General features: G+C 42.7%; 1 protein-coding gene across 4 annotated transcripts; it reads right to left on the bottom strand.

Moving 5' to 3' along the window:
* Positions 1-11,406: 11,406 nt before the first annotated feature.
* Positions 11,407-13,465, bottom strand: LOC147866888 (16 kDa phloem protein 2-like). 4 transcript variants are annotated; one of them, XM_087317402.1, is made up of 5 exons: positions 13,312-13,460; positions 13,117-13,182; positions 12,170-12,296; positions 11,630-11,782; positions 11,407-11,563 (listed from the first exon to the last, which is right to left on the bottom strand). In XM_087317402.1, exons 1-4 carry the CDS (start codon positions 13,376-13,378, stop codon positions 11,662-11,664), a joined length of 381 nt encoding a protein of 126 aa, XP_087173528.1. In that variant the 5' UTR covers positions 13,379-13,460; the 3' UTR covers positions 11,407-11,563; positions 11,630-11,661. The 4 variants fall into 4 exon arrangements, with proteins under 4 accessions (XP_087173528.1, XP_087173529.1, XP_087173527.1 ...); XM_087317403.1 differs by having other exon boundaries at positions 11,407-11,782; positions 13,120-13,182; positions 13,312-13,463; XM_087317401.1 differs by having other exon boundaries at positions 11,407-11,782.
* Positions 13,466-14,715: the final 1,250 nt, after the last annotated feature.

A 14,715-nucleotide genomic window follows, 5' to 3' on the forward strand; every position in this document is an offset into this window, starting at 1 on the left:
AGAAGTTAATGTTCTATGACACATATTCTTTAAGTACTTAAGACTCAACCTCTTCCCAAGAGGTGACTCTAGTGAGAGAATCTAGAGAGAAGGTGACTACATAGGCACCTTCTCCTTCTTTTTGTAATGTTTCCCTCTCTCTCTCTCTCTCTACACAGACACAATTCTTCTGTTGCACAGAATCCATCCGATTCTTTACAAGGCTAAAGCTTTTAAAATCCTCAAAAGATGGCATAAGTTTGTCGAGCGGGAGTCTAGAAAGTTAGTGAATGAGTTACGTTGTCATGAAGATTCATGACCATAGTGAGAAAACCAGAGAAGTTACTGGCATCGGCGAAGTGCATCATGTGCACTTACCCTTTATGGCGCCGAATAGGAGTTAATTCGGGACAGAGGATCCCATGTACAACGGGATTTATCCCACATTGTCACGCATCCCTCTCCTTGTTCTATAAAAGGAAGGGAGTGCCCCTTGTAAAGGGTTGCCCATTTTGAGTTAGGAGGGTATACCATTAGGTCCAAGGTGTGATAATCTTTCTTCTTCTTACTTTCTTGTTTTCTATTAGGGTTCTTCGAGTTCTTCTTCTTCTTCGTCGTGTGGGTTGAGTCTTCGTGTTTGTTTAGGGTTTAGTCTAGTTAGGAGCTCGTATGTCCTAAGGGGTTTAGGCTTTTGCCATTCTCCTGTGCAAGACCCTGCTCGATGCGACGAGCCCGAGAGCTCCCCGATCGGCGGCTTGGCAACAGACTGTTGTTGTAACCTAACCTCCCTTAGTCCGGCTCGAAGCTGGAGTTGTATCTTGCCCTTGTACATATATAGAGAAATTATGTGCATCTATGTCTGTGTCTGCGTCTTCAGAGTTTCTTCTTTCCTTTTCTGTACATAGGTAGTGTGCGATGAGTCGGTGTTGCACGTATTCTCTCTCTCTCTCTCTCTCTCTCTCTCTCTCTCTCTCTCTCTCTCATGTTAGATAGCCTCCAGTACGCGTCCGGAATCGTTCTGGTTTGCGCCACAACCAGTGCAGTCAGGACCGGAGAGGGTCGGTCTCCTGACATCCATCTCTTCCTCATTCGAGACCCTCGTGGTCACGCCCCTTTTGACACATACTCGCAGATCTCCGCGACAACGCTCTGATCGAGGTGGAGAATTCTTATCAATAGAATTATGTGAGTATTGCAAAGAGCATGGAATTAAGCGCCAACTTACAACTGCCTACACCCCACAACAAAATGGCGTTGTCGAACATCGAAACCGAACCATTGTCGAGATGGCTAGGTGTAGAAGGCACAAGCGTTGCCCGACCCATTCTGGGTTGAAGCAGTGAATACAACAGTTTACATCCTCAATCAGAGCTACACGAAGGCACTTCAAGGTAAAACCTTCAGACTTCAGAACCTTTGGGTGTGCGTGATATGCACATGTTCTAGATGTGAGTAGAAAGAAGTTGGATGCTAAAAGTAAGACGTGTATCTTTCTCAGATATAGTGAAGAGTCAAAGGCCTATCGACTCTACGACCAAGAGGCAAGAAAGATATTGACAAGCCATGATGTGGTGTTCGATGAGGAACGACCACAACCAGCTGAGAACAACGATTCTCAAGTTATTTCATCAACCAAAGAAGTATTCCACCCAATCTTGATCCACTGTCCAGAAAAGGAAGCTGAACCATTTGAAAAGCCGCGATGTGGTGTTTGATGAGGAACGACCACAACTAGCTGAGAACAACGATTCTCAAGTTATCTCATCAACCGAAGAAATATTCCACCCAATCCTGATCCACTGTCCAGAAAAGGAAGTTGAACCATTTGACAAGCCGCGATGTGGTGTTCGATGTGGAACGACCACAGCTAACTGAGAACAACGATTCCCAAGTTATCTCATCAACCAAAGAAGTATTCCACCCAATCTTGATTCATTGTCTAGAAAAGGAAGCTGAACCATTTGATGGTAGTGGCTCGATAGTTCAGCCTATGTCAGTGCCACATGTAAAGAAAATACCTAAGTGGGCTAAACAACTCTTCAATGACCATACTTCTAAAGTTGAGTCTCCTGAAATTTCAACTGATGGGTTACGAAGATAAAGAAGAATACATGAGTAAGGGAGAACCTTTGATCACATTGTCAACATGGCTCTGATGGTGGACATCATAGGCTTAGTGAGTGAGCTGAGCTCGGTGGAGGAACCCATGGCCGATCCGAAGTGGAAAGAGGTTATGATATCAGAATACGATAACATCATGAAAAATGACACGGGAGTTGGTAGAGAGGCCAACAAAGAAGAAGGTGATAGGCACCAAGTAGGTGTGGAAAGTAAAGTAAAAAGTTGATGGTTCTTTGGAGAAATTTAAGGCCATCCTAGTAGCGCAAGGATGCTCTCAAATTGAAGGGTGTTAAGATATCAAGCTCAAATAGTTTAATCTAGTTAGTCAACACATGTAACTTAGTAGTTACCTAGATCGAATCTAGTTAATGTGTTGACCTTAAGCCTTTAAATAGGACCTTGTACTGAAGTGGGATATTCTAGATCCTCCACTCCTTAGTACATTTAATGTAGGACTTACACATAAGTACCTATGTTCTACCCACACATGTGCACCTTTGCACATGGGTTGTATATATACCTCATTGTGGGTATTTTTGTATGTTGATGACACTTTTCAATATAGTCAATCATCCCCCATTTATCTTCGTGTTCATAACTGTAACATTCTCTCTCTCTCTCTTCGTCTCACACCCTCTCACGTGCATATCATACTAATCTTCCGCTGCTTAACGTAACCATATAATTAGTCTGTAAATAACCCAAGTTAATTACATAATTACTTAACATGGTATCAAAGCGCGTGGTTTAGGAAATCCACTAAGCCCACCGCTTATTCGTGATTGTGTGTTCGAGACGCCGACGAAAATCCCGACTATCCGTTATCCGCTACCGTAGCGCCGCTATGAAGGACGTGTACGTGACCAAGAGAAGAAAAACAAAACAAAACACACAACAATCAACATGAACACACAAATGGGAAGCTCACTCCCTAGCGAAAAGCTGGACTGAAGCAACTACTCATCTTGGGAGTACAAGATGAATAAATACCTTGTCGGCCAAGGGTATTGGAGCTACATTAACGACGCACAAGAAAACAAACTCGAAATCACACACGCCAACTACCCAACGTGGGAGCAAGGCGCAAGTCGGGTAATGTAGTGCTTGACAACATGTGTAAACGACCACATGCTTAGCCACATTCGTGACGCCAAGACGCCCAAAGAGGCGTGGGAAAATCTCAAGAAGATTTTCGTCGCGGACATATCGCGCGCAAGCTTCAACTACGGCAAGAGTTGAACAACATACGACAAAAAGAAATGTCCGTGACGAACTACACTGCCAAGATCAAGAGCATTTGCGACTCTCTTGGCTCCATCAACGTCAACATCGACGAGGACGAGATGGTGCAAGTATGCTTGGGCAGCCTCACACAACGATTCAACACGTTGAGAACGGCAATCTTGGCGAGAGATACCCCTCGCTCGTTTTTCAACCTCCAATCAATGCTATTGGTCGAAGAAAACCACGTTCAATCGAAGACCAACACATCGGAAAGACAAATTCTCTTCTCCGATACGGATGGTACCCATAGACGAGGTCGAAGCGGAAGAGGTCAATTCGACCTATCCCAAGAAGGGAATTCACAATTTCGGCAAGTAAACGGAAGCCATTGAGGAACCTTCACAAGAAGGGGGAGCTTCCACGCCGAACAAGGTCGGCGAAAGAGGCCACCTACGTGCAATTAATGCGGCAAAATCGTCCATCGCGAAGAGCAGTGCCGAAAAAGACGAAGTGAGTCGGCCTCAACAAGCCGACAACTCACAAATTACGTCGCGAACGCAAAATACGCGGACTACAGCGGACTCTCCGTGATGAGGCATAGAGTGAACTCTATGATGGCCTCCGATCCCGCAAACTCCGCAAGCACCTCCAACTCCGAACACGCGTGGTTCGTAGACTCCGACACCTCACACCACATGACGTCGCACCAAGAGTGGTTTCGCGACTTGCGAACGCCAGATCGACCCGGCTACATAGAGACTGGAGACGACACTCTGCATCCCATTCGGCACATCGGCGATGTCCCATTCGGGAAAGAAGGCGAGCAAACTTGCATCAAGAATGTCTTGCACGTGCCCACAATAACAAAGAATTTGGTCTCGGTCGGCCAAATTGTGGAGCAAGGCATGCAAGTCCGCTTCAACAATGAAGGTTGCTTTATCAAGAAAGACGACCGACTCATAGCTAAGGGACGGAGAGACAGTCGCTTGTTCATCCTCGACTCGAACGAGGTAAAATCGGCCATGTACGCCAAAGGTCTCAAGACCAAGACAAACATCAAGTTGTGGCACAACCGAATTGGCCACATAAACCTCCAACGGCTTCGCGGAATGCAATCAAAGGGAGTCGTAATCGGACTTCCGACCTTCAAATCGAAACGAGTCGACCGAGTGTGTGAAACATGCTAACTCGGCAAACAACATCGACTCCCATTCCCGAAGGAGAGCTCTGCAAGCTAATGACTCCTTGACATAATCCACTCGGACGTATGGGGACCGACTCAAACGCCAACGCTCGGTGGATGCGGCTACTACGTCACCTTCATCGAAGACCACTCGCGCTACGCATTGTCGCGAAGATGCGCGTGCGAGCGTGCTTCGCTTGAGCGGGACCACCGGGGTCTTGGACCAAGGAGGATGTCCGTCAAGGTATTGAGAAGAGGACGATGTGAATGTAAGATTGGAGGAAGACCTATTACACTTGAGAAGATTGAAGATTGTACACTTTGAGAAGTAGATAAATAATTACAAGATAGATGCGAAGAAGAAGAAATAGAAGCTTATATTATTGATGGTGATGATGATGGTCATATCATATTGAGCCCCCCCCTTTACACAAGCCATACTAGGGGTTTTATAGGTTTGTCCATGCACAAAACCATGGGCTTGGAGCCATGGTTTCTGTGCACACAGTTTTGCTTTGTGACATGCAAAAAACCATGGGCTTAAAACCGTGGTTTTGTGTACATGGTTTTGTACGTTTGTTTCCTATGGAATACTGAATATGAGAAAGAAATATAGAACATCTAAAGCACTTAGTAGTAGCTTTAGTGGTAAGGTAATTGCCTCTTATCTTAGAGGTGCAAGGTTCAAATCCTACTTGCAACCCTCTACATGCACTCAATGCCATTGTGACCTAGGTTTATTTATTTTCATTTTTACAAGTATTCGTGAAATGTGTGTGGATCCTCAATTTTTTACTTTTTCTCGCACTAGACATGCCACATCACGACATCCACCCCCACCAAACCGCACATCCTCCGGTATGTGCCAAGTAGAAAAGAGTGATGTGGAAGGGTCAAAGGTGGTTGGTGTTTGATTTCCTCCTTTCTTGTGCCTCGTCCGCACCGTCTTTTTGTCGTATACTTCGAACTGTCGTTGCCATCCGATCCACCATATCGTTCGCTCACCTTTTTTATTGCCATGTCTAGTTGTCATGGCTCCCTTTGCTCCTCCCGAGCATAACGCTTCATGCCTCATGCATGTGCCACCTTCATCTCGACCATCTCCTTGGTCACCTAACTTTCCTTTATCATCATTTCTCGTCTCATGCTTGCCTTTCCTTATGCTCACTAGCCTCAACCGGGTGTCACGACTCGTCTGCTTTGACCTCCGCCTAGGCCGGTTCAACTTTTGTCTGTCTCGACCAATCAGCTTCTAGCTTGGTCAGCCTTCCTCCGGATTCACATTCGGCCGAATCAGACTCAGACGATCGACTTTCGTCCGGGTCAGTTTCCATCCGGTTTTCGGTTGGGTCGGGCCCGTTTGATCAACTCTCGTTCGGGTCGGCTTCCGTTCGGGTCGGAATACCAACCGCGTCATCTTCCATCCGGATTCTATTCTGGTTCTTCCTTTCTTGCCGCTATCTGGCTCTTCATCGAACTCTATTGTAGCTTTGTTTTTGGCGTCCTTGTTGGCCACCGTTCCTCTGTATGCGCTGGCGTCGACCCTCATCTCCTCGCCGCCACCTTCCATCTCTTCGGTCTTATGTTCGCTCTCAGGCACAACTGCCAAAGTCTCCAGAATCGGTGTGGAGGGATTCCGTCGTCTGTGGCCATCTTCCTCATCGTTGTTTTGGTCCTTCGATTTCCAGCCGCCACCTTCCGTCTCTCCGGTCTCACGTTGACACTCGGGCACAACTGCCGAAGTCTCAGGAACAATTGTGGGGAGAACCTCGACACCATCGGTCACCGTCTTCTCATCCGTAGCCATCTTTCGCTCAATGTTGTTATTCACATTGTCTTCAATATTTTCTTCCCCACCACTTTCCGTCTCTTGGGTCTCATGTTGGCTCTCGGACGCAACTGCCCAAGTCTCTAGATCAAGTGTTGGGAAAGTCTCGACACGGTCATTCACCGTGGACTCTTCCTTAGCCATCTGCGACTCGATGTCGTTCCTCGTGGCTACCACCTCAATCACGTCGACCTTGCACTCTTTACATCCCTTGATCACACAAGCTTCCCTCATGCTTGCACCTTCATTACTCGATATTTCGGACACAACATGTGTTCCGAAATGCTCGTCCACTCTTAAAGCAGCATTTCCTACTCTCGAGTCTTCGGCCTTTCTCTTGACCGTCGTTCCTCCATAAGTCGAGAAGGTGGTTTGTTTCACACCTTCTCCCATGGTACTGTCATACCAAACCTGGGCCTTCGTATTGGCCACACCATTAGTCTGCATTTGTTGGGAGGTCTCCTCTTCGTCGATCACCTTTTTCCTCGGTTTTGTTTTCAGCTTCTCGTCAACCTCGACTTGTGCCTTTAAGTTCATTAATGCCTCTCTCATCAAGGCTTCTATGTTGAGTTCTATCGAAGCTTCCCTCTTCGAGCTTTCTTCCTTCAGTGGGTTTTTATTGCCACATCCCATTCTCCTTTGAACATCCCTTGTGGGTCGTGTTGTTGTCGATGAGAGTCTCAGCTCCCTCTTATCGTGTTGTCAGCATACCCTTTCCACTTTGGCCCAATCCTCAGTGAGGCCATTTTCACCATTGTCATCCTCTAGTTGGATTCCAATGGCCTTCCTTTCATTCTGATCGATTGACTTTACAAACATCAGAACTTTATTCACCCCCACCAATCTTCGATCCCGGTTCGAGAGTTGAGCGAAGCGATACTCAAACTCAACGAATGCATGCATAGCACTCTGGTGGGTCTTTCTCGATGACACCCATTCGTGAAACTCATACAGACCTCGTCCCTTTTGCTCTTCGTAACCATATGATTCTCGTAAAGCTTCTTTGAAGGACACCCACGAATCGTGAGTTTTTTGAATCTCTTTAATCTCTTCGAAGATCGGTTCAGCCACCACTCGACAAAAGTACTCCAACCTCATCGGTCCAGCTTCATCCTCCCCTACCGCTCTTCACGTCGGGTTCACCAAAAATGTCGCGAAGATGCGTGTGCGAGCGTGCTTCGCTTGAGCGGGACCATCGGGGTCTTGGACCAAGGAGGATGTCCGTCAAGGTATTGAGAAGAGGACAATGTGAATGTAAGATTGGAGGAAGACCTATTACACTTGAGAAGATTGAAGATTGTACACTTTGAGAAGTAGATAAATAATTACAAGATAGATGCGAAGAAGAAGAAATAGAAGCTTATATTATTGATGGTGATGATGATGGTCATATCATATTGAGCCCCCCCCTTTACACAAGCCATACTAGGGGTTTTATAGGTTTGTCCATGCACAAAACCATGGGCTTGGAGCCATGGTTTCTGTGCACACAGTTTTGCTTTGTGACATGCAAAAAACCATGGGCTTAAAACCGTGGTTTTGTGTACATGGTTTTGTACGTTTGTTTCCTATGGAATACTGAATATGAGAAAGAAATATAGAACATCTAAAGCACTTAGTAGTAGCTTTAGTGGTAAGGTAATTGCCTCTTATCTTAGAGGTGCAAGGTTCAAATCCTACTTGCAACCCTCTACATGCACTCAATGCCATTGTGACCTAGGTTTATTTATTTTCATTTTTACAAGTATTCGTGAAATGTGTGTGGATCCTCAATTTTTTACTTTTTCTCGCACTAGACATGCCACATCACGACAGCGTGGATATACCCGATGAAGAAGAAGAGTGAAGTGCTCTCCCACTTTCAAAGGCTCAAAAGCAAAGTGGAGAAAGAAACCGGTCGGCACATTCGATGCCTACGATCGGACGGAGGAAAGGAGTACTTTTCCGATGAGTTCACCTCCTACCTCCAAGGTGAAGGCATTCATAGAGAATTCTCATGCTGACACACTCCCCAACAAAACAGAGTAGCCGAGAGAAAGAATCGGCAAATTCTCGAGGTAGCACGCGCCATGATGCATGAGAAGCACATGCCGAACTTCTATTGGGCGGAAGCGGCATCCATGGTCGTCTATCTCATGAACTGGTGCACCACCAATGGAGTCCACGAGCTTACTCCATACGAGATCTTCGTTGGAAGGAAGCCCATCCTCTTGTATCTCAAGTTGTTCGAAAGCATTGCGAATGTACGCATCCCGAACGAAAGTCGAGAGAAACCCAACGCGAAGTCGGAAGAATGTATCCTCATAGGATACTTGTCCGCGAAAAAGGCGTACAAGTGCTTCAACCCTTCAACCCAAGCGGTGTAGATAAGTCGCGACGTTGTTTTCGACGAATCGGCATCTTGGTATAAGCCCGATGCGACTCCATCTGACCCGATTGAGGAAGAGTTGAACGCCAACTCGGACGACGAAACTCAGCCAAGTCCACCGAAGGACAATCCAAGCTCTACCGAGCTAATTGGCCCACAAGAACCTCCACGCGATGAAAACACGTCGCGGCCAAGTCCGACATCGAACAAAGGCAAAGGTAAGATGCCCAAATATGAAGTCGACGACCACCCCGACGACCATGATTCGTATGATTCGGCTCGCTCACTAGACAATGAGTTCGGTGTACCCATCATGAGGACACCCGGAGTAAAGAAGGCACTCACATCGACAAACGAGAAACTCCGCCGCTCATCACACGTGAAGACCCAAGTCACTCGTTATGCCTACAACGAGTATATGGCACTATATGCAAATTGGTAAAAAGTACACACCAAGAGCTTGGAACAAGAGGATATACAACTTCTTACGATCAATCGACTTTAAGCAATGTGCTCCAAATGCAAGTATATATGTCAAAATGAAGGATGGGAAACAAGTCATCATCATAATTTACGAGGATAATCTAGTACTTACTGGTGACCATGAAGACTGTAATGGCCAAACACAAGAGTGTTTGAAAACTGAGTTTGAAATGACAGGCTTGGGGATTCTACACTACTTCCTTGGAATTGAGGTTTGGCAAACCTCGGTTGACATCTTCATGTCACAAAGAAAGTATGCAACAAAGCTCTTGAAGACCTTTGGGATGATGGACAACAAGTCGAAGTTGACTCCAATGGAGTCAAATTGCAAGTTATCCCAAGAAGTCTCGTCACCAATAGTTGACATAAGGAAATATAGACAACTAGTAGGAAGTCTAATTTTCTTATGCAACGCTAGGCCGGATATTTGTTTTGCAGTCAGTGTGGTGAGTCCATTCAGCAACAAGCCGAAGGAGACTCATCGGAAAGCTGCACTACGTGTATTAAAGTAAATTGTGGGTACCTTAGTGGGTATTGCGACTCTGACTAGGCTGGAGATACTGATTCCAGAAAATCAATTTCTGGATATTGTTTTTCAATAGGCTCTAGAGTTGTTTCAAGGAGTAGTAAAAAACAACCAACAATGGCACTATCTTTAACGGAGGTAGAATACAAAGTAGAATGTGAGGTAGTTTGGCTAAGAAGAATCCTTATGGATGTGGCGGTTCCAATAAGGACGAGAACGGTATTGAGGTGTGACAATCAGAGTTGCATGGCCATTGCCAAGAACCCTGTATTTCATGCAAAAACTAAACACAAAGAGATTCAATATCACTATGTGTGGGAGCTAATAAATGATGAGAAGTGTGGAGCTTGAGTACTGTTTGACATAAAAAATTGCCCAATTCCAAGTGAACTCAATGAGTTGACCATTGAGGTGGCATGTTAGATAAAATCAATGATCAGCCCCAAGTTGTAAATATATCCACATATGTGCTCTTAGAGTGCACATTTTGTGATATCGCCCCAAATGAGGAGCAGCTAGTGTACAACTTGACCAAATGGCTCAATAAGGTATTAATCTAGGAAACCATAGATGCGTACGGCACAATGGAAAGAGCGAAATAGGTAATAGGATTGGCTAATCGGGTCAACTAGAAGATTTTGTGGGCAAGTTACAATGTACATAATCTTGAAGTATGTGCCATTAACTTCAAGATAAGTACTATCTAGCACTAGCCTGTGTCTAGGGAGTTGACAAAAAAGGAATATCTCCACTACTATCAACTGATTTCCACACTTAATGTTATACTCAGACCAAACATAGAATATAATCCACTTTCTTACACAATGGTCAGATTGATCATCAGTCCCCACTAATTTTGTAGTGAGATGGTCCAGATCCCATCTAAGCTCTAAGGTGTGAGCGCATGGGTGAACTCTATATACCTATGTAATCAATTCTCAATATTTCGAACATCTAATTCACCATTTCAAGGTTTAATATGATTCTCATTGGTTGTGTGTTATGTTTGGATATTACATACCCAAGAGAAGAGAAGAGAAGACTGAAAACTATTTGACAAGATTATCGTGCTATTTGAGCAGTTGCTTGGTAAATCCATCGCCCTTCTCTCAATAATGTGTTTTTGAGCAATTAATATGGCTAGTTAAACACCGGCTTTCCTCTTTTGCAAGGGTTGTAGACAAGAGTATTTGGGGAAATAATGTGAAACTCACTCAAGGTATATTTCGGGGATTTTCCTTAATATTAGCTTCAAAGATGTCAGACTTAAAAATGTCACAACCTTTCTGGAATGGCAATCAAAACCTATATAATCTATGGACTCGAACAAAATGATATGAGTGCAAATTACATATACAAATTAAGCGGGCAATCAAAATAGCCATATCATAGTATGAACCATAAGTAACATATGTGCCTTTGCATTCGAGAATGTTTCAGTCATTCGAGTATGGTAAACACCCTCGAAGTATGGTAAATACCATACTTTTGTATTCATGATTTATTATAAGGTAATTTATTTTTAAAGGTAAGAAAGTTAGGGTAAAAAGTGTAAAATAAAACATAAGAATGTTTGCCAATGCATTCGAGTATATTACGTACTACGAGGATGAGCCATATATAATCTAAGCACTCAACAAGGGTGCCATTACATATATGTACAAAGTAGCATACAATCCATAAACACATTCAAATCTCCCATAAAAATACTTTCTCAACAAAATGAAAAAATAATACTGGTACAAGTAATAAGAATGGACATATACATGTAATGCCAATAATCCAAGAAGAAGATGAAGAATGATGACCGAAGATTAAGTTAGGTATATGCAGACACAGGCACACGGGATCCTGAGGAAATGGTTAACATGTTAGCATTTCTACAGAAATCTTTTTAAGGAAAGAACAAAGAAGAACCTCTCCATGGATTGGCGGAACAGCGAGTCTTGTTACTCAGGAGTGAACGATAAAGACAGCTTGACCTCTCCTTTGAACTTTCCATTCTTGAGGACGACACCGTAAGGTTTTGATGTGATCTTCCCACAGTTGAAGGCCTCATCCAAAGGAACCCTTAAGAATTCAAATAAAAGCATACACAATATTCCGATTAGCATATAAAGAGCAATATTTAGATTTTCAGGAGAGTGATTAAAAATAAATAAAACAGAAGATCTTTAAGATTATTAAGAGGAAACAGCACATTTTTTAAACAAAATCATATGAAACATTTCAAATTAGGAATATTTTGGTCCTTAGAAAGAGAGATTGAAAAAACAAAAAACTGGATCATTAAGCTTATCGAAGAAGACAATAATTTTTGAAATAAGAAAGTGAGTAAATTGACATAAACATTTGAATGAAAAGATCAGGAAGCAGTAGTTTTGAGTAGAAAAATAGGAATATAAATTATCGTTGACGAGATTAAACAAGAAGAAGATGAAGACAAAAGAGACATACGTGACTAGGCCGAGCTCATCATCTGCTGATCCAAAGTCTTCATCCATGACCTCAAGCAATAATTCAGTGATCCCTTCATCCACATGAAATTCAAAATTTTGATTCCAGGTTGGATTACTGCCTTGATCTGAAAAATAATATAGATATTAAGTAAACAAAAAAAGATGAATAAAAGGTCATAATGCAAAAATCAATAGAATCTGTAAAGAAACAGCGATACATTTCTGGTCTTTATGAACAAAGACATGGATCAAAATGAGCAAGGGAACTCAATGCATGATTTGGAAAAAAAAAGAGCAAAACATAACAGATAAAACTATAGGATTTCTGAATAAAGAAAACAACAAAAAACAAACAAATAGATAAATATATCATATGCAAAAAAGAAAATTCAAAGAGTATATGGTTGTCTCAAACACAAAATCATAGTTTCAAAATCGCCATTACTTCTTTTAACTACTGCACAAATTGATCAGATGTAGAAAAGAACCAATAATAGGTATAAAATGTGGCCTTTCTGAACAAAGAAACAAGCAAACTAATAGATTGTGACTTCAGACTTGACTTTCCATTTCATTACTGAGTTGCTCCAAATTTCCGGTTACCGATGGAAGTCTTTTAAAAAGAACTAGAAACTACCTTGAGCATAGGCTCGACAATGCAGCATCAGTCTAATGGAAAAATAGAACAAGTGCATCAAATCATTGAGGATATACTTCAAGATTATGTGTATGCTCTATGTCTATGCGTATGCATGTCTGTGTGTGCGTGTATACGTATATGTAGGTACATGTACACGTATAGGTATTTATGCATATATGTGCACATATAGGTATGTATGGGTTCATGTAGAGGTATGTGTACGTACACACACATATATATACTTATACATATGCATATTATGTATACATATACATATTGACAGAGAGAGGGGAAGAAGAAATTACTACTAGCAACATTGGATTTCTTGCGTTGGTTCCCGCAGCTTACGATGACATACGGATCCGACTTGGCTGCAGAAACCAGTAGTGGTGAATGTATGAAGAGAAAACCATAGGTTTATTACACAAAAGGAAGGCAATAACGATAGGGAAAAGAAAAGAGACAGACGAAAGATATACAGGTAGATAGATAAATCTTACAGAAGAAATCGGCGGACATGAGACCACGAGCACTCACAAGCAACAATTCGAGCTTTCCACGAGGCATTCTTCTTGTCTTCTGGGGCTAAAATCTCCCAGCCGCTTATCCTCTCTCTGATTCTGTGGTCTGATCGGATCGGATCGGATCTCAGACAATCTCTGTGTTTGGACTTATAGCATGTCTGGACTCTGGATGTGCAGATATATTGTCTGAAATTTGAATATCTCATCTCTCTGTGTTGCTAAAGTCAAACCGAAGACCAAGAAAAGACAACCCAGCTGACCGAGTCTTATTTAGTGAGCTGCTTTCATCACTTTAAACCGTATCCACAGTATATACGTATAACAGTATATGTATATGTATGTGTATGTGTATGTGTATGTGTATGTGTATGTGTGCGTGTATGTATGTACATACGTACGTACGTATGTATATATGTATGTATGTATGTATGTATGTATGTATGTGTGTGTGTGTGTGTATTCACACTAGGCCCTCACATGGGGTTTTCTACTTATTTAGGTCGTGAATGGCTAATGTAGTGGGGAATGCATCCAACTATATGGCTTTTCAACTTATTCAAGGCAAAGTATGGGTAACCTATGGCCATCAAAGCACATGGGGTTTTCTGCGTATTTTTTTTTTCCAAAAGAAATATACTTCCATTAGTTTTCAGAAAAGTCATAAAAACAACATACAAAATTTTCCCCAACTCATCTTTATAAGACGATGGTTGAGGAAACAAAACTTTGAACTCCAAAATAGACGAAGGTAGACAACTAATTTGAAAATTATTCTATAAATAGAACAACCAATCTGAAAATTATTCTGTAAATGGCTTCCAAGGTAGAGAACAATGTATTCCATGTTATGCTTCTTCAAGACAACCACGTTCCTTATGCACGTTTGTAAACACATCAATCATCTACTTCCTCTTTCCACATTTGGTTACCACCAAATTCCAACGTTTGTAAACACAAACCTAATGCTTCCTCTTTCCACATTTGGTTACCACCAAATTCCAACGTTTGTAAACACAAACCTAATGCTTCCTCTTTCCACCTCAGTCATGCTACTTGTTACCACCCATTTTCAAGTGAACCATTTCCTTTGGTTGAAGGGTTTTCCTTTGCCAATGCTCCAAAGAAATACAATATCAGGAGTAGCATAAAATCCATGAGCTGACAGATCAATACGTTGGAAATATCAAGCACTCGCCAACTTTGCGACTGATGAAAACGTTCCCTTCTCAGCCACAATCTTCCTGCGAGACTTTATTTCTTCACATGCATTTAAAACTGCCTGACCATACAAGTCTGATCTTGCTGAAGCTGTTGTTGGAGAAGCCTTTGGAACCTTATGTGCTTGTCTCAGAGATAAGCAGTGAACTCAAAGGACTACTA

The sequence above is a fragment of the Azolla caroliniana genome, unplaced genomic scaffold, assembly GCF_043228905.1.
Source record: "Azolla caroliniana isolate FFs.n. ecotype wild unplaced genomic scaffold, voAzoCaro1.0.p SCAF_3, whole genome shotgun sequence".
Classification (NCBI taxonomy): domain Eukaryota; kingdom Viridiplantae; phylum Streptophyta; class Polypodiopsida; order Salviniales; family Salviniaceae; genus Azolla; species Azolla caroliniana.

Bases quoted from the DNA above. Each gene is read 5' to 3' on its own strand.
- LOC147866888 (XM_087317402.1), bottom strand. From the start codon at position 13,378: ATGCCTCGTGGAAAGCTCGAATTGTTGCTTGTGAGTGCTCGTGGTCTC. The intron at 12,297-13,116 runs GTAATTTCTTCT...ATTATTTTTCAG, and splicing joins GAAATCCAATGTTGCTAGTA to ATCAAGGCAGTAATCCAACC. The intron at 11,783-12,169 runs GTATGTCTCTTT...TGAATTCTTAAG, and splicing joins GATGAGCTCGGCCTAGTCAC to GGTTCCTTTGGATGAGGCCT.